The 19,959-nt window shown below is 42.6% G+C and overlaps 2 protein-coding genes across 2 annotated transcripts in view; both read right to left on the bottom strand.

Annotated features, from left to right (window-relative positions):
* Window positions 1-1,968: 1,968 nt before the first annotated feature.
* Window positions 1,969-6,481, bottom strand: LOC139387602 (alpha-tocopherol transfer protein-like). Its single transcript, XM_071133969.1, has 5 exons — window positions 6,117-6,481; window positions 5,094-5,247; window positions 3,436-3,629; window positions 2,871-2,981; window positions 1,969-2,640 (listed from the first exon to the last, which is right to left on the bottom strand). The coding sequence occupies exons 1-5, from the start codon at window positions 6,333-6,335 to the stop codon at window positions 2,398-2,400; spliced, it is 921 nt and encodes a 306-aa protein (XP_070990070.1). The 5' UTR covers window positions 6,336-6,481; the 3' UTR covers window positions 1,969-2,397.
* A 3,087-nt stretch (window positions 6,482-9,568) lies between these two features.
* LOC139387601 (xenotropic and polytropic retrovirus receptor 1 homolog) overlaps window positions 9,569-19,959 on the bottom strand; it is a 33,637-nt gene continuing 23,246 nt past the window's right edge. Inside the window, exons 5-14 of the mRNA XM_071133968.1 lie at window positions 19,152-19,301; window positions 18,821-18,986; window positions 18,497-18,684; window positions 17,840-18,019; window positions 17,340-17,502; window positions 16,501-16,695; window positions 16,014-16,180; window positions 13,987-14,123; window positions 13,633-13,854; window positions 9,569-13,477 (exon numbers count right to left, since the gene is read on the bottom strand). Coding sequence (XP_070990069.1) covers window positions 13,423-13,477; window positions 13,633-13,854; window positions 13,987-14,123; window positions 16,014-16,180; window positions 16,501-16,695; window positions 17,340-17,502; window positions 17,840-18,019; window positions 18,497-18,684; window positions 18,821-18,986; window positions 19,152-19,301 — 1,623 coding nt within the window. The 3' untranslated portion in view covers window positions 9,569-13,422. The remainder of the gene's footprint in view (window positions 13,478-13,632; window positions 13,855-13,986; window positions 14,124-16,013; window positions 16,181-16,500; window positions 16,696-17,339; window positions 17,503-17,839; window positions 18,020-18,496; window positions 18,685-18,820; window positions 18,987-19,151; window positions 19,302-19,959) is intronic.

Raw genomic sequence — 19,959 nt, 5'->3', positions numbered from 1 at the left:
GGTGTAACCACGTTTCCATCCAATTTTTGTTCGAGTAAAGTCATACCGGTGAAAAAAATCACAACAGCTATGATGGAAGCAAGAAATGTGGTGGGATCTTTATGTGTCAGTAAAATAAATTGTGATTTGCAAATTATGGTGGAAAATAAGTATTTGGTCAATAACAAAAGTGTATCTCAATAATTTGTTAAATACCCTTTGTTGGCAATGACAGAGGTCAAACGTTTTCTGTAAGTCTTCACAAAGTTTTCACACACTGTTGCTGGTATTTTGGCCCATGGCATATTGCTGTAGAATGCTGTGGTAGCCATGCTGGTTAAGTGTGCGTTGAATTCTAAATAAATCACTAACCGTGTCACCAGCAAAGCACCCCCACAACTCCTCCTCCATGCTTCAGTGTGGGAACCACACATGCAGAGATCATCCGTTCACCTACTCTGCATCTCACAAAGACACTGCGGTTGGAACCAAACATCTCCAATTTGGATTCATCAGACCAAAGGACAGATTTCCACCGGTCCAAGGTCCACTGCTCGTGATTCTTGGCCCAAGCAAGTCTTTTCTTATTGGTGTCCTTTAGTAGTGGTTTCTTTGCAGCAATTTGACCACGAAGGCCTGACTCACACAGTCTCCTCTGAACAGTTGATGTTGAGATGTGTCTGTTACTTGAACTCTGTGAAGCATTTATTTGGGCTGCAATCTGAGGCTGTTAACTCTAATGAACTTATCCTCTGCAGCAGAGGTAACTCCGGGTCTTCCTTTCCTGTGGTGGTCCTCATGAGAGCCAGTTTCATCATAGCGCTTGATGTTCTTGAAATGTTCCAGATTGACTGACCTTCATATCTTAAAGTAATGCTGGACTGTCGTTTCTCTTTGCTTATTTGAGCTGTTCTTGCCACCATAATATAGACTTGGTATTTTAGCAAATAGGGCTATCTTCTGTATTCCACCCCTACCTTGTCACAAAACAATTGATTGGCACAAACGCATTAAGAAGGAAAGGAATTCCACAAATTACAGTTTAACAAGGCACACCTGTTAATTTAAATCATGAAGCTGGTTGAGAGAATGCCAAGAGTGTGCAAAGCTGTCATCAAGGCAAAGGGTGGCTACTTTGAAGAATATAAAATATATTTTGATTTGTGTAATACTTTTTTGATACTCAGTGATTCCATATGTGTATTTCAGTTTTGATGTATTCACTATTATTCTACAATGTAGAAAATAGTCAAAATAAAGAAAAACCCTGTAATGAGTAGGTGTGTTGACTGGTACTGTGTATATATACAGTATATTTTGTTTCCACTGTCGGGCTTCGACCCCTTGTAGTGGTATCATATACACATACACACAAGACATGGAAGAAATGTGTACAAGTGCAAGAAATTAGCTTTAAAACATTTCTCTCCACCAACAAGAGGGGTGTGAACAGTTTGGGGTCGCATGGGTTGGGAAGTGTTTTTTAAATTTTTTAGATTGGACAAGTTTGGCATTCATCACAAGTTTGTGTGACAAAACAAAACCATGCATAGAGTGGGAAATGCAATGCAAATACATTGAATGTGTTTTTTTTATCTGATACATGAGATCTTTAGCGCAAAAGTGTTTATGTGCACTACGTCATCACGGACAGCCTTCTCTCTGCAACAAGTCTGTTTTGATGGAAACAAACCTTTGGTGGGAAAATGTGCATATTGGTTTAATGCATATTTTATAACATTTGCATGAACATTTCTTGCAAATTGGATAGAAACCTAGCTTGTGACATCACAGGGTAGAGTAAAAAGTGTTTTTCAAAACTTTTAAAGTATTTCTAGCCAGAGGGAGGGTATTTTCATGCTCCCCACGTCACTGCGGATCTCAGATGTAATCGGCTAGAACTATATATTTTCTTTCTACAAAATGTAGAAATGTGCCGTTTTCACATGTTGGCATTGTGCTGAAGATAATGTAAATGAGGTTGAAAAGTGGTGGAATTGACCTTTAATCTTCATAATTAAAACACCAATTATAGTATAAAAATACAAGTCTCTAATACAGTAGACATTCACAAAATTGAACAAATAGCTAAAACATACATCTTTAACCTTGGTCTTAGTTATAACACATGGTAACAGACAGTTGGCTGTATACTGCTAATATACTTTAACACCCATAAAACAGGAGATTGAGAAAAGTAGTCTAGGTCTAATTCCAAACACAATGTACTCAATTCTTGAGCATTTGGTCCTACCATCATCAACTGACAAACTTAATAACCAGGAAACTTGTAGTAAACTTGCATATAATCTTGGACCTCGAGAGCTGAAGATGTGCACCCCATCCACTTCAGAAGGATGCTATGAGTTTTGTGGTTGGTCATTGAGATGCACTCTGGGATGTGTAGTCCATTTGGAGTCAGGAGCTGTAGGCAGACTGGCTGTCAGGGTCAGGTTCTGTCTCTGGGTCTGGGGTGACCTCATCTCCTGCAGGGCAGATGGAGAGCTGGGTGAGGCGTTCCTCAGACTGCAGAATGTGGGAGGTCCACTCCTGACACACCTCCTCCATGGAGGGGCCGCTGCCCCCGTACTCCTGGGGGAGGATGTCTTTGGAGAAGAAGCCACTCAGCGTCTCTTTGAAATTACTGCCGTGCATGTGGATCTAGGTGTAAGACAGAAGGGAATTGACATGAATTAGTATCACTGTTGTCATGATCAACATTGTCATCAGAGGCAGCATTATCATCATTATCATAATGGGTTATAAGCACCTGCTCTAAACAACATCTGAGGTCACTATCATAATCTCCATCACTCCTGTTGACAATGTATGAAAGATGTATCCAGGTGAAGCAAAAGTCATAGTGCAAGAACATACGAATGGTGACTGACCCGCTGTTTGATCTTATCAGTCAGGAATGGACGGATCATGGTGAAGACGGGTCTGAAGAATATGGGCTCATTGATCAGATGGATCCCTCGCACCTTCAGAGGAAACGAGTCCTGACAAGATCACATTTACACAGAGGCTTATTACAGTATTATTATTACAGGCTTATTCACAGTATAGCTATTGAGTATGTAGCTATATTCTGTAAGATTAACATGAGATGTCTGCAATACAGATTACTCTGGATCCAGACCTAAACCTAACCTTCAAAAGTATTGATCATTCTAAGATTATTTCTGAAAGCAGAGGGGCCCTTTAAAAACAACAGTACTGGGTTCTGTTCATTAGGCACCAAACTAAAGAAAACAGACTGAAACAGGGTGGGACTACTGTGTGTAACAGTGATAACGCCAAGTAAAACTAAAATTATAACTTAAAAACACAAAATATAAATATTCATTAACAAACTTATATAACAAAACCATTTTTGTTTTCAGTAGCAAAACTTTAAAAAACATTTTTCATTGGTTTCCTAATGAACACAACCAAGTTCAACTAATAGCCTACCGTGAGCACAGAGGACATCATCTTTGCCAGGGAGGAGTTGATCTGTAGGGCATGAGCGAAGCACCATCCCTGCATGTCGAAGATGGCCTTCAGTCCATTCCTCTGGGTCTCGGTCTCCTGGACGATCAGCTCAGATGTGATCAGACTGACACGGAACACCTCGTAAGCTGTGAAATCTTTAGGGTTCCACTGACCTGAGGAGACAAGCCAACACATTGCAAATGACATCTCAAAATGACAACTTCTCAAATGGCCCAGTAGAGCAGGGTCCTCCAACCCTGTCCCTGGAGAGCTACCGTCCTGTAAGTGTTCACTCCAACCCTAATCTAGCACACTTGATTCAAACAATTAGCTGGTTGATAAACTGAATAAGGTTAGTTACAACTGGAGTTGGAGCAAAAACCTACAGGAGGGTAGCTCTCCAGGAACAGGGTTGGAGAGCCATTGCTGTAGAGTACCCCAATTCTAATCTTGACATCGAAGCCAGTTCAACTGCATTTTATAAATTATTCCCTTCTATTCAGGGACTGATTTAGACCTGACACCAGATGGGTGCAATTAATGATCAGGTAGAACAGAAAACTAGCAGTGCTCTGGATCTCGTAAGGTAAGATTTGAATACACCTACTATAGAGTATACTATATTAAGCCAAATACAGTAGGTATGCCACCTCACATAGCCCTGTGCCATGGGCCGATGTATCAAAATTAATAACGTTCAAAGTACATTTCAAGGTTGCTGCGTTGACGTTAGGGGAGCATAGCAGGAGTGAAACTTCGGCGCAATTCCATATGATTTAAGAGATTACGTTACCCCATTGTGGGCGGTAACTGTAGATGACAAGGTATCTTTATTCATGTCGGGAATTTAGTGAATTAAGGTAGCTTTATTCACATCAGGGGAATTTAGTGAAGTGCAGACTGCAACTCCATACAATTTAAGGTTGCTGCATTCACATCAGGGGAACACAGAAGGGGTGAACTTATGTGCAACTCCATATGAATTGATATGTGGCTCTGTTCACGCCAGGGGGGATGAGGAGGAGTTAACGACTTTGGTGAAAGTTCCACATGATTATTGCATTTTCATGTGTTCAGTAGCATCTATAAGTCACATGATTATGAACCAATGATACAGATTGTTCCTGATGTTGTGACATTCTCTACATAACTGGTGCTGTGAGATTATAATATCAGGATTCAAGGATGCTGTGATATTAGGATATCAGGATTCAAGGATGCTGTGATATTAGGATATCAGGATTCAAGGATGCTGTGATATTAGGATATCTGGACCTGCTTAAACAAAGCAATTGTAACAGTAGTAGAGCAAAGGATTGCAATACATGAGAAAATGAATGGCTGCAGTATTGCGGTTATGCGTTATGATGCATGGAATGCTAAGGCAAATATATGAAAGTGTGTATTCTTATTTTAAATGTATTTAGTTCTGTCCTTCAGCTGTAATTATCTATTAATGTTATTTATTATGCTATGGTTTGTGTGGAACCCAGGATGAGTGGCTGCTGCTTTAGCAGTAGCTAATGGAGTTCCTAATAAAATACTACAAGTACTAAATACTATATTAGGTGGTTTTATGCAGTGGTGCCATTTGCCTTGCCTGACACCGAGACCACACCATATAGATGAGGACTAACCTATCCTATAGATGAGCACTCTGCTGCCACTGAGGTCCCGGTCCCTCAGCACTCCATGGTAGTTATTCTGGAGGAGTCCCAGGACAGAGGACGGGTGCAGGTTGGCATTGATCTCTGGGCACTCTCTCCTCCAACGCTGGTAATTAATTAGTAGCTATAAGGATGGAGGGAGAGAGGAAGCGAGAGAAAGAAAGATGGGAAAGAAAACATATTTTAGATTGCAACAGAAAAATAGCCAGCGGTCAGCCTGTCAAATCATGTCAAGCTATTGAACCAAGCAGGACAATGAAAATTACATTCTGAAACGGGAGGATGGAGAACGATCTACACCTTTTACTTTTTCTGAGAGATTGCAATCAAAATAAAGAATAAAAATATCCGTCTCATCTACATTTCTTTAAGTCACTAGCTACGATTCGGAGGTAAGTTATTAATATAATATTTGGTCATTTAGAATTAAAAAAATGATATATAGACACACACAGTGACTTCGTTAAGTATTCAGACCCCTTGCCTTTTTCCACATATTGTTACGTTATAGACTTATTCTACAATTGATTAAATAAACATAAAAAATCCTCAGCAATCTACACACAATACCCCATAATGTTTTTAGAAATGTTTGCAAATATAATAAAAATAACTATTCAGACCCTTTGCTATGATACTCGAAATTGAGCTCAGGTGCATCCTGCTCCCATTGATCGTCCTGGCAGTTAACCCAGTACTTGGGAAAAACGCCTCTTTTCTAAAAACATTTCATTAAATAACGTTAACTTAAAAAGTGTTAACTGCGGTCACTTATTTCCCTTCATAGGCAAACAAACTAAGTGTGACCATCGTCCACATACATTTACCAAACTGTTTTTTTGTGTAGGCAATTGGACATTGTTCTTGGGGGCATCGACCCAACTCTCCTTCACTGACAGTTTTGATTCCAAGATCTAAACAACTGCTAAATACATTGAAAACGTGTCCTAAATAGTTTCATTTTACAATAGTTAACCCACCGCGGATACCAACCTTCAGTGACAGCTCAACATCAAAGTCTCTCGCTCTCAGAAACTTTATTAGAAAACTGTCCGACCAATTCAACCTGTCCTGCGGGTCGATGACGTCTTTCTGTGCCCTCTGTCTCAGTTGTAATAAATAACGTTGGACAACATTGGAGTCGTCGGGTAAACTATTTAGGTCTCCTTCGTAATAATTCTCCTTTACAGACATGTCGGAAATGTATGACATTTCCCGCCCACCACACACACAAAAGTAGGCTACTCTATGTCAAGGAGAATGGAGAAACTTCCGTTCATGCAGTCAGAATGCAACTGAAATCATTTCTGCTCTTTAACCCGCATGCGGCTCACCTATGCTAGGCCCTACTCACCGCTGTGCAACTAAGCAAATAATCGAAGCACGTGTCAACAAAGATGATGAAATCAAGGCAACTGTACAGCCTATTGGTGGTGAGGGGTGAACCTTTGTTTTCAAGTACTTCTCGACCTAATGTCTACTGCCATGATACGTTGCAACAAGGCAAGACAGTGGAAAACGTGTGCAGTGACTTGTGGAATAGGCCAACGAGCTGTTATTCATCTAAATAAATTGTTCTGTTATGCTACAATTCAAACACTTAATAACTCGGAGGGGGCGTGGTATATTGCCATTTATACCACTGTTAAAAGCTGTTCTAAGTCACGATGCAACACAGAGGCCCTGGATACAGCCCTTAGCCTTCGTATATTGGCCAATTACCACAAACCCAGTCTTATGAACTGGTTACCAACATAAAATAAATGTTTAGTCATTCCCGTGGTATATGGTCTGATCAGAATTCAGGACTCGAACCACCCAGTTTATCATACACAATACAAAAGTATGTGGACAACTGCTCGTCAACCATCTCATTCCAAAATCATGGGCATTAATATGGAGCTGGTCCCCCCTTTGCTGATATAAGCCTCCACTCTTCTGGAAAGGCTTTCCACTAGACGTTGGAACATTGCTGCGGGGACTTGCTTCCATTCAGCCACGAGCATTAGTGAGGTCGGGCACTGATGTTGGGTGATTAGGCCTGGCTCACAGTCATTGTTCCAATTCATCTCAAAGGTGTTCAATGGGGTTGAGGTCAGGGCTTTGTGCAGGCCAGTCAAGTTCTTCCACAGCGATATCAACAAACTATTTCTGGATGAACCCCGCTTTGTGCGCAGGGTTGTCATGCTGAAACAGGAAAGGGCCTTCCCCAAACTGTTGCCACAAAGTTGGAAGCACAGAATCGGCTAGAATGTCATTGTGCTGTAGCATTAAGATTTCACTTCACTGGAACTAAGGGGCCTAGCCAGAACCATAAAAAACAGCCCCAGAACATTATTCCTCCTCCACCAAACTTTACAGTTGGCACTATGCATTGGGGCAGGTAGCGTTCTCCTGGCATCTGCCAAACCCAGATGGTGAAGTGTGATTCATCACTCCAGAGAAAGTGTTTCCACTGCTCCAGAGTCCAATGGCGGCGAGCTTTACACCATTCCAGCCAATGCTTGGCATTGCATATTGTGATCTTAGGCTTGTGTGTGGCTGCTTGGCCATGGAAACCCATTTCATGAAGCTCCCGACAAAGTTATTGTGCTGACGTTGCTTCCATAGGTAGTTTGGATCTCGGTAGTGAGTGTTGCAACTGAGGACAGATGACTTTTACGTGCTACGCGCATCAGCACTCGTCGGTCCTGTTCTGTGAGCCTGTGTGGCCTACCACTTTGCAGCTGAGCCGTTGTTGCTCCTAGACGTTTTCACTTCACAATAACAGCACTTGCAGCTCTTGACGAACTGACTTGTTGGAAAGATGGCGTCCTATGATGGTGCCACGTTGAAAGTCTTCAGTAAGGTCATTCTACTGCCAATAGTTGTCTATGGAGATTGCATGGCTGTGTGCTCGATTTTTATACACCAATCGTCAACGGGTGCGGCTGAAATAGCCGAATCCACAAATTTGAAGGGGTGTCACACTATATATACAAAAGTATGTGATCTATTTGGTCATGGATCACTCCCCAAACTGAATTAAATACTTCCAGAGAATGAAAAGGCAGAGTGTACGGTTACAAAAGTGCCCGTAAAATGTTACTTTGTCTCTACAATCTGTCAGATAATTGTATCCTTTGGCATTCCACACAAGAGGGCGGTGCCATGTTGATCCGCATTTGCTGTAGCAAATAGGCATGGGCATGTTTTTTGGTGTCAAATCTGTGGCTGGCATTGGCCTATACAATACATTTTCCATTTATAGGAGAAGCATGGGAAGTTTCAGCCTGCCAAGCATGGGCACAAAACTACTACTTTGAGTAGCTATAAGAAGACATTTCATTGACACCTCCCTCTGCAAAAGAAACCAAAATGTATAGGAAAATATTCACAACAGTCTACATTCAAACATTATAGAATGTCCTCACGAGGTCATAGAAACAGCAGCACCTGCTGGACAAAGAAAGTACAGAAGAGAATGAATAAAATAGGAAATAAACAAGTATAGAAGGATGGAAATAAAGAGCTACGAGTCCAGTCATTTTTTTTGTTAGATATTTTTTTTAAACTCAAAAACAGAATTACAGGGTCAGGGAGACGATCCAGACGCCTAAGTTAGCAGAGAATGCCGACGAGTACTCATGACGAGTACTCCTTTAAGGTTGTAGTTACAGTGACCAGAAGTACAGGGTACGATGACAGTACATAGGGCATGTCCAAAAACTGAAACATAAAACAAAGCTCGCGGGGCACATGGGACATGTAATGGTCGTCCGTTTCATATAATCCATACAGGGTCTTTATTTAAGTCTTTATAACGTTCTAGGCATAAGGGAAACATGGTTTACGTTTCACAAAACATTCTAAAGAGCTTTGTTTTGGTCCAGGCTTTTGCTACAGTAGATTCCACTCTTCTTCCATGGGAGGATCCATTTGAGTGACAGCTCTGAGAGATTCAGTGATCCAATGAGAAGAGACAGGGGAATGGGTCCAGTGCCACTCCAATCTTAGCATTCATAGATCAGCTGGATCATACTCCAAGCAAGGTAAGTGTGTGTACAGGGTATGCTTGTAAGCAGGGTGTGTGTAAGCACTTCAGAGTGTGTGTATATTTACAATATCTTTGTGTGTGGGTCCTCCATATCACTCTCTCAGGGGTGTGACGTTACATTAGGAATGTAACAAAAGGGTAAATATTTGCTTATTCCCCCACTAGGTCCATTGGTTGACCTAGAGAGGTGCAGTCTTCAGACCTGTAGAGACCACAATATCTGAAAATGTAACAGAATGGCATCACCATCTTAACAACGGGCGGGGGACCCAAGGTCGCACAGGGTGACTCGTTACTAGTTGTGCCCCATCTTTCTCGTTTTCGTCAGGAAAAAAACAAATGAATCGCTCGCTTATTCGGTGCCTATAATGGTTCTTATATAGCAGCTAAAGTGCACAAGTAGGTACACTTTTATGGCAAATCATTTATTTTTGTCAGAAATTGGACAATCGGATGAGGTGGAATCTAGTTAAATATTGACTCATTGATCTACAAAGCACTGAGGCCCAATGAAAATCAACAGTTTGCCCTGAGACACTGGGGTCCCCTCCTCCCTCGGGTACAAACATTGCTTAACACTTATTAAGACTTATTACAGGGATTACACATGGCCGTTATTGCTCACCAGCTCCATTCAAGTCTATGGACCTCTGTGGAGAATCCCATCTGAGCTGGGCAAGGCCGACAGGAAAGCTCAACCATAAAAAGACTGGGCATATCGCAAATGACACCCTATTCCCTATATAGTCCAATATAGCATGATACTTCTTGTGCACTATATCAGCAATAAGGTGTTACTTGGAACGGAGACACTAATAGATCACCATGTTGTCTTTTCTTGGTTCTCTCCTTCACCACATTATTTAAGACTAGTTCCCCCTAGACCACATTTAAGCTCCATCAGGCTTTCCATAATCACCATTACAGTTGACCTATGAACTACGAAATGCAGCTTGAGAAGTATGGGCCAAAACCTAACCTGAAAAATACTTGGGTTAACTCAAACCTTTGAACATTGTGCATTGATATCAATGGGAGATGAGTTATCTGGGCATATCAAGTTAGGATTCCGCCCTATACGATTGCTTATATCTTTACAGTGTTAGTAAATCTACCTGGTTATACAGAGTGGGGGTTAAAACCCTCAGGTGGCTTTTAGGAAGGGAGGGATTCTGGGAAATGGTTCTTACTCAGTCAGAGCAGAACACTTAAAGCTGAAACGCATGAAATGCATTCTAATATTCAAGTCTCCTTAGGTGAGCCAATGCAGACCCTTCTCTTTGGAGTCTTTATGTGAGCGCATACACATTGCATTTATTGGCTGGAGTTACTAACAGAATGATACATTCAACAAATCCCCCAAAGTGAGAAGTATCCGAGCTAAGAACACATCCAAGGCTAGGAATAAAACGTAAAAATAAAAAACTGTCTGGATGGAATGACTTAGATTTCTGCTACAGAGAAATATGCTGTTTTTCAGCAGAATTCAACAACTACTAATATTAAGGGCAGGTGAAGAGGCCAACCCCTGCACATCCCCAGATACACGTGACTCCTAACTGGCATTGGGTGTTCAGCCCTGCGGTCTAATGGGATGGCAAGGACCAGGAGTTTTCCAAACTGACACCTGAGCAGGAAAAACACTGGGCCCCAATTATAACAGAGTCAGTGGAAACTGACCCTACTGATAGAAGAGAGCTGGGCTTTCAGAAGAGACCTGGGCTGTGGTGCTTAGTGGACGCAAAGCACCACAACATCGCATATAGAACTAGGATGTCTAGAACAGACGTAGGGATCACAGGTGGCTGGTGGCACCTTAGGATGTGATTTTCTCTAGAAAAAAACTGTCACATGGCCAAGAAAAAGTAAGGGCCCTAATAGTGAAATATATTTTCTATAGATTGAATTTCTATCTACTGTGCATTATCAGGAAAAGGTGCTGCAGGATCAATCTGACGTCTGCATTGGCCGTGCAGCATTCTACGGTGACACGGCCTCTGCAGAAGTCCGGGCGTTCATACTTCTTGCGCTCCGCGGCGCAGCGCAGAGCTGTTGTAAAGGAAGTTGTCAAGGAAGTGAGTTTGTGTGTATGTAGCTATACGGAGCCCTCCGCATTGTTACAAAATTTGGGAGGCTCACGGTGAGGCGGTATGGAGCTCAATTTGGCCTCTGCGTGTCTCCGGAGACGCCGCAATTGCATCACACCCTCCATACTCTTGACCACATTTTCAGATCAAGCATAAAATGGGCTTTGAGTGAAGCGTTACACTTTGGAAGCACAGCCCAGCTCTCAATGGAATGTTTCAGATATTTGACTAGCTCTAAGAGCAATAGTCATTCATACACTCTGTCATTCTCACACCTACCAGGGCTTACTGAGAGAGACTGTGTTAGCTCACACTAGTAAATTAAAAGAAGACATCCTAGATTTGGCATGAAAGTAAACAATGCTACAGTTAAACCATATTGGTATAGGGGTTGTTCCATGTGATTTCAATCACTTTCTGACTGCACCCCGTTTGATTTGAACAAAACCTTTCATTCATGTTTGCCCATGGTGGAAGTGGTCAGAAAGTGACTTTTTGGACCTGAATGTCAAAGCATTCAGGAGATGGAGGTGCTCAAAGCTGACCCATTTTGCATACCCCAACCTTCCATGAGACGTCCACATCACTGGGGAAAAATAAACGGTTGAGTGTGATATCATTTGAAAGCTTACAAACAGGGTTGTCAAATGATATGATTTCATTTAAGAAAGTTCTTACATTTTCATTTACGCTATAACGTCTATCTAAAAATGTTGTACCTTAGACCAGTGGTTCCCAAACTGTGGGGTCGGGGGTGGGGGGGGGGGGGGGGGGGGGGGGGGGGACTGTCTGGCTTTCAAATTACTCTTGAATGCACAAGGTGCAATTTTGAAATTGGGTAGTGCATCATCAGTTTTCCTCGTCATTGCAGACCTCAGAGAGCTATTTATAACTTGTCAGAAATGTCCAGATCAACTAGTCTATGTCAGCTAACGTTTTTTTAGCTAGGTCTTTTAGCCCATTGATTTTGTTGTAATGTTTGAGTCACTCAGATATCACATGAACACGCAAAATATGTAGAACTGCAGGAAATTAGCTTAAAAATGGCCCAAAAAATCTTCACCCAATGGCAGAATGTATAGAATTACAGGAAATAAACTGCAAAATCCTCTCCGCCAACAAAAGGGGGTGTGAACAGTTTGTCAAGGAATGTGCTTTTGCCCATAGAAATAGACATGGGGGGGGATGTTCCCCAATGACGGGAGGCCCCCTCCCTATAAAAGGTTCTGAAGACCGGGAAGGGGTGGGCTTGTTTTAAGAGAATTGTCCAATCAGAGCCTCCTGAGGGTTTTTGAACATAATGTCATTTTAAAGGATGAGATGCCCTGAAGCACTGATCAGCCTTATATTCAGACCGACCCATACTAAACCATTAGAACAAACTCCTCTCCCCCTTACCAACAAGTTCTTGGAACAGTTATTTTTGGGCAACATTAGGCAGACACTTTAGCAGCCATTTCAAACCAGAACCTCCCCCATTTCACTACCAAATGTTTTAGGCATCTTTCCCCTCACATAAATAACAATTTAATTAAACAAAATAAAATAAAAACCAAGGTATTCGTGGAAGAACTTATCACACATGGAAAGGACAGCCACATCAATACAGTAATCGTCATCATCATGTTCATCAAAAAAGGTCATAAGAAAGTCTTGGACCAGACTGATTGCAGAGGAGTGTCTGATCACTGTTCAGAGTCCAACGCTCTCAGTCTTTTTTAGATTACATCATTTCTGATTAGCCATCTTGAAATCAACAGTCCGTTCCCCGTTTGTTCTTCCTGATATTTACATCAACATTTACACAGTCTTGGTGTTTTGTCTATGCCCCATGAAATATAAAAAACAACGGGTGACGTCAACTCAGCACTAAATGGTCCATGAACGTAACAAAACAAAGTGGCTTAAAAGTAGCTGTTCCAAGGTGTGTGTGTGTGTGTGTGATATTTGTATTTGTCTCCAATTGTTATCCTCTGTATACGCCTATATTCAAGTCTTTGTACTCTGTGTGTTGACGCAGATAGGCAGCTCTGTGATGGACTGATGAGGGGGCGGGTCATCAAATGATTGATGGACTGATTGATGGGGGAGGAGGGGGTGTATGCCCCTAGGAGGGACGTGGTCCTTTAAAGAGGTTCTGAACCCATGCTATGGATGCAATGGGTCTGGCCTGATGTCAGGTGTCATCGTCTGTGTCCTCCATGAGAACTTTGGTGTCCCGGGTCTTGGTCCTGAGGAGAGGAAGTTAAGTAGAGGGGAAAACACAGCCATACATTATTACCATACTGGGAAGCGAGGCGCGGTTGTCTCAGGGACACGCTGTAGCTTTGTGTGTATGTATGCATGCATGCCATTATATGTGTGTGGAGCAATTGTATAACCTTACTGGGAAGCGAGGCGTGGCCGTCTCAGGGACACGCTGTAGGAGCGTTTCCAGTTCTTCTTGCCCAGGCGGTTCCGGACTCCGTCCTCCTGGTCCATCATCTGCTCTAGCAGCGTCTGGTCGTCAGCGTTCAGCGGAGCCACTGAGATGTCCCTCACGGCACGGAACTCGCCACAGTTATTCAGGTGCTCGTTCTCCAGGCGGAAGAAGTTCCACACAAAACGCCTGCAGTGGAGCGGAAGAGAATCAAGTGAAATGTTGAGGTGTTTCACATTCATTTCATGTATGAAATACCATTGAGGGAGGTATTTAGTGGTTAAATGATCGCCTGTGAATCTTCAGATAATGTAATCTCACCTGAAGACCTCCAGAGGGGCTAGGATGGTAGCCACAATGTCTGCAGCTGACGGTGCACTGGCGGTGCTCAGGGAGAGGGGTATTGTCCAGGCAAAACGCAGCAGCACATCCTCCAGTATGGCACAGTAGTAGTAGGCCTGAACAAACACACACACCCATGTATTATCATCACATAACCACATATCTTCTGACATTACAGAAAAATAGTAGGCCTGAATATATTTGAACGATGATTTATTGCATTAGCAGACATCGTCTTATGGGTGTTATGGCCTAAAAATCATTCTCCATTTCCATTTTTTTCCCTAACTTCTGGACTATTTACGACATACATTTCTAAATAAGCTTTGTTGTACAATTAAGAGGTCAAATACACTGCATTTCAAACAGTCAACAATAATCTAAATGAATTCAGGGCTTGTGAAATTACACCTAGGCCTTCCACAACCATTAAACCAAATAATTATTTAATTATTTGATCAAAATAGTTGAACCTTTTTGTTGTTGTTGTTGCAATAATCACTGATCTGGCTTTCAGGTTTGTCTACAAAAATATTTTGTTACAAATTTAACCAGAACCATGTATAAAGCACATTCACTAATAATGACTAACCTCTTGTAGCAGGCATTAGAAAACCGGTCTCATAATCTCTCTAGCACAAGCCCACGAGCTAGTGAGTAGCCAGCTAATCTTTATGTTTCAAGGATCTATTTGCTAGTTAACAAGGCAGAACAGTTGAATTGTTATGAACACACCCTTCTGTCCTTCTCCAACTGTTTGAACAGCAGGCTAGCCTGTCCACTTTGTTCAGATGTTGAAATCAAGTGGCCTACCTTCTTTCTCAGAATGAGATCGAGCTGCCAATTCCTTATATAAATGATGTTTTATGTTTATTGCACATTTATAAAACACAGATTATAAACTGGGTGGTTCGAGCCCTAAATGCTGACTGGCTGGCAGCAGTGGTATAACAGACCGTATACCACGTGTATGACAAAATGTATTTTTACTGCTCTAATTACATTGGTAACCAGTTTATAATAGCAAAAAGGCACTTCTGGGGTTTGTGGTATATGGCCAATATACCACGGCTAAGGGCTGTGTCCAGGCACTCCGCGATGCAGCGTGCCTAAGAACAGCCCTTAGCCATGGTATATTGGCCATATACCACACCTCCTCATGCCTTATTGCTTAATTAGACAACTAGTATAACAGTCGGTGGCCAAAATGCTGCTAGCGGTACTGCAATGCCGTGCACGACACTGAGAATGAATTGTCCAGAATCAACGTTCATTGATACTCCTGTTTTAGTACTGTCTGCTCTGTGTGAACTTTGAGCAGTTGAGGGTATGATTAGAAAGGTTAACTTGTCCTCTGTTACAGTAAAATAATGTCTCAATGTGTTTGTGTCCATATGACCCATTCTGTTGGACCAAACCTCAAATACAAATAGCAGGTTGAAACCGCTTGTCAGAAAGGAAGACGTGATCTCTCATCTTTGTTGTGCGAGTGTCAGGGGCTTTGTGTGTGAGTGTAAACAGAGGAACAGGCGAAAGCGAGAGGTTTCACAAATTAGCCCAATGCGTTTCTATGGGCTTATTTCGGGCCTAAGCTTGTTGACTACCTTTGCGTCTTTGGGACAACTCCCATTGTTAGGGCGGAGACATGAGCATCTGGTCATTATACTCTGATCGTTGGTGTAAATGGAAAGGTGCGCAGAGCAGAGAAGGAACGAAGGAGACGAGACCAAAAAGACAATATGAGAACAATCGGACATAAACACTCATGAGAACAAAAAAATGATTATTGCGATACAGGCATTTGGAATATTGCACAGAAACATACATTCAAATGAGTTACATATCGACCAGCCCTACATCCTCTCTGTTCCTCTTTGAGGCATATGTTTTTCCCGAACTGTGTGTGTGTGTGTGTGTGTGTGTGTGTATTTCTGTATTTGGACGATTACCTCTACCCAACTTATATTTGTCATTTTGGTCGTTATGACCAAGAGGTGCACACTAACTTTCTGTGGGTAGACGATCTCCTCTCTGAGTATGGTGTTATCTCCTGCATTGCGGTCAAACAGGCCCCAGTCCATCTTCAGGTCCCACACCAGGGTGTAACAGGAACTGACTAATGAACAGCCAATCAGCAGGTAGAAGAAGATCTGGGTGTCATCATGACGCTCAGCTAGGAGGGGAGAGGCATAGGGGTCAAGGGTCATATTCAATCACTCAAATCACTGATCAATCAACAAAGCAACCGCTCAATCAATGATTCAAGCATTTGGTACGTAGTGCATATGTAGAAACTACAAACGTTATATTGCAAATACCATTACTGTACTAATCTCTCCTTGTTTGTTGTTCCATTGTTTGTGGATCCTCTCTCCTCTTATGAGAATCACTGGTATATGCATGTCAACCGGCGTAGTGGCCCAAAACAGTTCTGTACTTACGATATGTCATTTAGATCCCAGTCTAAGATGACTATAAACATTCTCTCCATACCTTTGTGGGTGCTGTAGAGGGCAGCGAAGGTGACCACAAAGAAGGTGGTGGAGTATTTCCCTGCGTTGACCAAGTGTGGGAAGGCCCGTTTGGAGTCGCGGTAACGCCGCAGGCACTGCACAAAGCGGAACCAGGCCGGCAGACACTGGATCACTGCCCGCACGCCATACGAGTACGAGTGACACACGCCTCCACCTATCAGAATACACATTGATTAGGAATTAACCAATACAATTCAGTTATACGAGTAGAAGTGACAAACACCAGCACCTATCACAAAGCACATTATCAGTCAACCAATAAAATCTGCCAAATACATTCCATTTAAATTCCTGTCTGTTAGATCGGACATAGAATTTATTTACAGGAATTTAATATACTCATGAGTTTTAGATGGAGTTGACTCCAAAACTTAACACCCATGCAAATAATAACATCAACGGGATAAAATGTGCTTGAACAAGGATAGGTGGTGGTGTGTATGTTTATTTGGACTGGATAGTGTTTGGAGTGAGCCGTCTGTGGACTTGGTTATGTTTGTTTGGACTCGAGTTCACTTTGTTTGGACAAAAGTCTTGAGGGTATGTTTAGTGTGGGCTTGTTTTGACTGAGATTTGTATGCTTGGATAAGGCTGCGTGTTGTGATGACAGAGAGTGAGAAAGAGAGAGATACAGAGAGAGGAGACAGGGATAAAGGAGAGGAAGAGAGAAATGAAAGTAGCCACCAGAAATGAGAAAAGCCCTGATTGTTGAGCTGACTGATTGATAGTCAAACTAACAAGCTTATTGTCCATTGAGCTTGGAGTGTGTTAGTGTGTGTGTGTGTGTCCGTTGCTTACTGTCGCGCAGTAGCCCGTCTTGTTGCTTCCAGTCGAGCTCAAAGCTGTAGAAACAGATGAGGTACTCCAGGTCCATCAGAACCACCCCTAGAGAGTTGAGCTGGTCGGCCAGCCAGAAGTCTGCAAACTCTACCCTGTGGAACGGGGCTGTCACCACACGGAACTGGAGGAGAGGGAGGGATAGGGAGAAATGTAGAGAGGTGGGGAATGGAGAGAGATCGTGTGAGAGAAAGATATATATATATATATATATATATATATATATATATATATATATATATATATATATATATATATATATATATATATATATATATATATATATATATATATATATACTGACTAAGGATGCATAGGACAACAAAGACAGAGCATTTGGCAACATAAAATGTCTATATTTTACCCCTTTCCCCCGTCATGATGACAGGCACATGTTCAGACATGTTCTGCGGCCATATAACATTTGACAGTGCACTTCTTCGGCATTCTGAGCGTCTCACCAGCAGTTTGAGGAGCCAGAAGCGTGACTTGTAGTAGAGGGTCTTGAAGGGGTTGATGAGGAAGAGGAAGAAGAAGCCGTAGAGGACCAGCGGGTTGGCCTGCATGGGCACCAGGATGGACTTGGAGAACAGACAGGACAGGATGCTCACACACCACAGCACCCCCAGGAAACCAGCAATCTATGTGGAGGAGTGGAGAGGCAGGTTAACTGATGTTGTAATTTGATTGAAAACGCCATCTATTCGTGTCATTCCGTTCTACTGCTTATTGCTTTGGCAACAGCTGATTTGCTCCCTTCATGCCAATAAAGCTAGTTTCAATTTGAGACAGAGAGGGAGAGAATTCAAGCAAATGACTTGATACTAATGCGAAAAGCTAGATTCAGTAACACTACACTAAATGTGACCATAAAAAGCCACATAGATAATATGAACGATAAGTAATAATCAGAACGATATGACTAAAACTCAACCAGTGTCCAACAACAAACTTCTGGGACCAGACTAATATATGCGCCATTCATAAGACGCTTTTATCCAAAGTTAGTTATGAGCGCATACATTTTACTTAAGAGTGGCCCCGGGAATCGAACCCAAAATACTGATGTTGCAAGCGCCATGCTCTCCCAACTGAGCCACACAGGACCAAACTCTTACCTCAAAGAGGTGCTGGTGGGAGAGGTTGTTGCGGGGGTTGAGCTCGAAGATGAGCACATGGTTGACCCCAGCCTGGCGCCAGCCATACGTGTTGATGCCCAGCAGGAAGAGGAACTCGATCAGCAGGAAGCCGCCGCGGTAGATCCTCACCAGTGGCCACACGTTGGCATTCTCTATCACAACCGCAGCTAGAGGGCAGGACGATTAATAACCCATTAATAACACATTAACGCCAGCTTTCCGTCAACAACTGAGCTGTCAAATCCTGAACTAGAGCACTTAGGCCCGTAGAAATGGGGAGGGAGGGAGGGATGACGGGCGTACCAGTGATGACGACGGTGACCATGAGGACGAGGAAGACGCCACAGTACAAGCCGACCCTAAAGGTGGTCCACGCCGGAGCAGGCTGTGCAGCACCCAGTGGGGGCACTCGTAGTCTCTTCATGGCTCTTTGTCTGTCTCCTCCCTCCAACTCTTGTGTTACCAGGGCCTGAGAGAGCGGTGGAGACACAGCGAGAAAGGAAGAGATTGTCACAGCTAAAAGTTCAAGACAAGATGATAAGCGAATAAAACTGAAATTATTATGGTACATTACTGCTAGCCAATGCTTTTCATTGATAAGAGGGGGGAACAAAATGGCTGTCCAATCCAGTACCTCAGTCTCAGAGATGAGCTGGGTAATCTTCTTGCAGGTGTAGAAGGGGGCCACCTCCACGTGGGCCACGCGCCACTCGGCTCCCCGCGACGTCTCCAGGATCTTATCATGCTTCTTCAAGATCTTACGGAAACCTGTGAAGTTCAGATTCTGGGGAAAGGAGAAACAGTTGAAGGATTATAATAGGAGTCTCCCAGAGAATTTTTAGGACGAAAACGTATTGCAATGGATCAGAAGGTGACACAGGACAACAAGGTTAGGGTTTGCGGTAGTGTCTACGGTTTGGTGATTAGGAGCTGGTACCTAACTTGGTAGTTCTGCAGCAGGATGAGGCTGAGGTAGTATCCAGAAGTAGTGTAGTATCTAGGGGTTGGATTGGTTGGTATACTGTATACCGGGGGTATTTGGAAAAAGCCACAGGATTGTTTTTCGATACCGTCAAAACTATTTCTTTGACGTTTTTTCAATATGTTGGACTATTTGTAGCTACCTTTTTAATACCTGGGGTCAACATGTGCAATATGTTAGGAGATAAAGCAGATTGAGTTCTTCATATCACCTGTTTCACATGATCTTACATTATGAAGCTTACTGTAGTTCCCCAGAACAGTTATGCCAGTCACGTGTTTGTTTGTAAATAGCACAATGGGAGAAAGCGAGAGCTGGTGAGTCCATAGCAGTCTATCTATTGTCGAGTCTCTGTTGTGCAGCGCACATGAGGTGATGAAGTTACAATTCAATTCACTACTAAATGTTTGCCATCAGATATCTTATAAAGGCTTTCTGCCAGAAGTCAAAGAGCTCTGGA

This window comes from Oncorhynchus clarkii, chromosome 28 (assembly GCF_045791955.1).
Source record: "Oncorhynchus clarkii lewisi isolate Uvic-CL-2024 chromosome 28, UVic_Ocla_1.0, whole genome shotgun sequence".
NCBI classification, from domain to species: domain Eukaryota; kingdom Metazoa; phylum Chordata; class Actinopteri; order Salmoniformes; family Salmonidae; genus Oncorhynchus; species Oncorhynchus clarkii.
The sequence above is the reverse complement of the archived record's forward strand: the minus strand, read 5'-3'. Positions and strand labels throughout refer to the sequence as shown.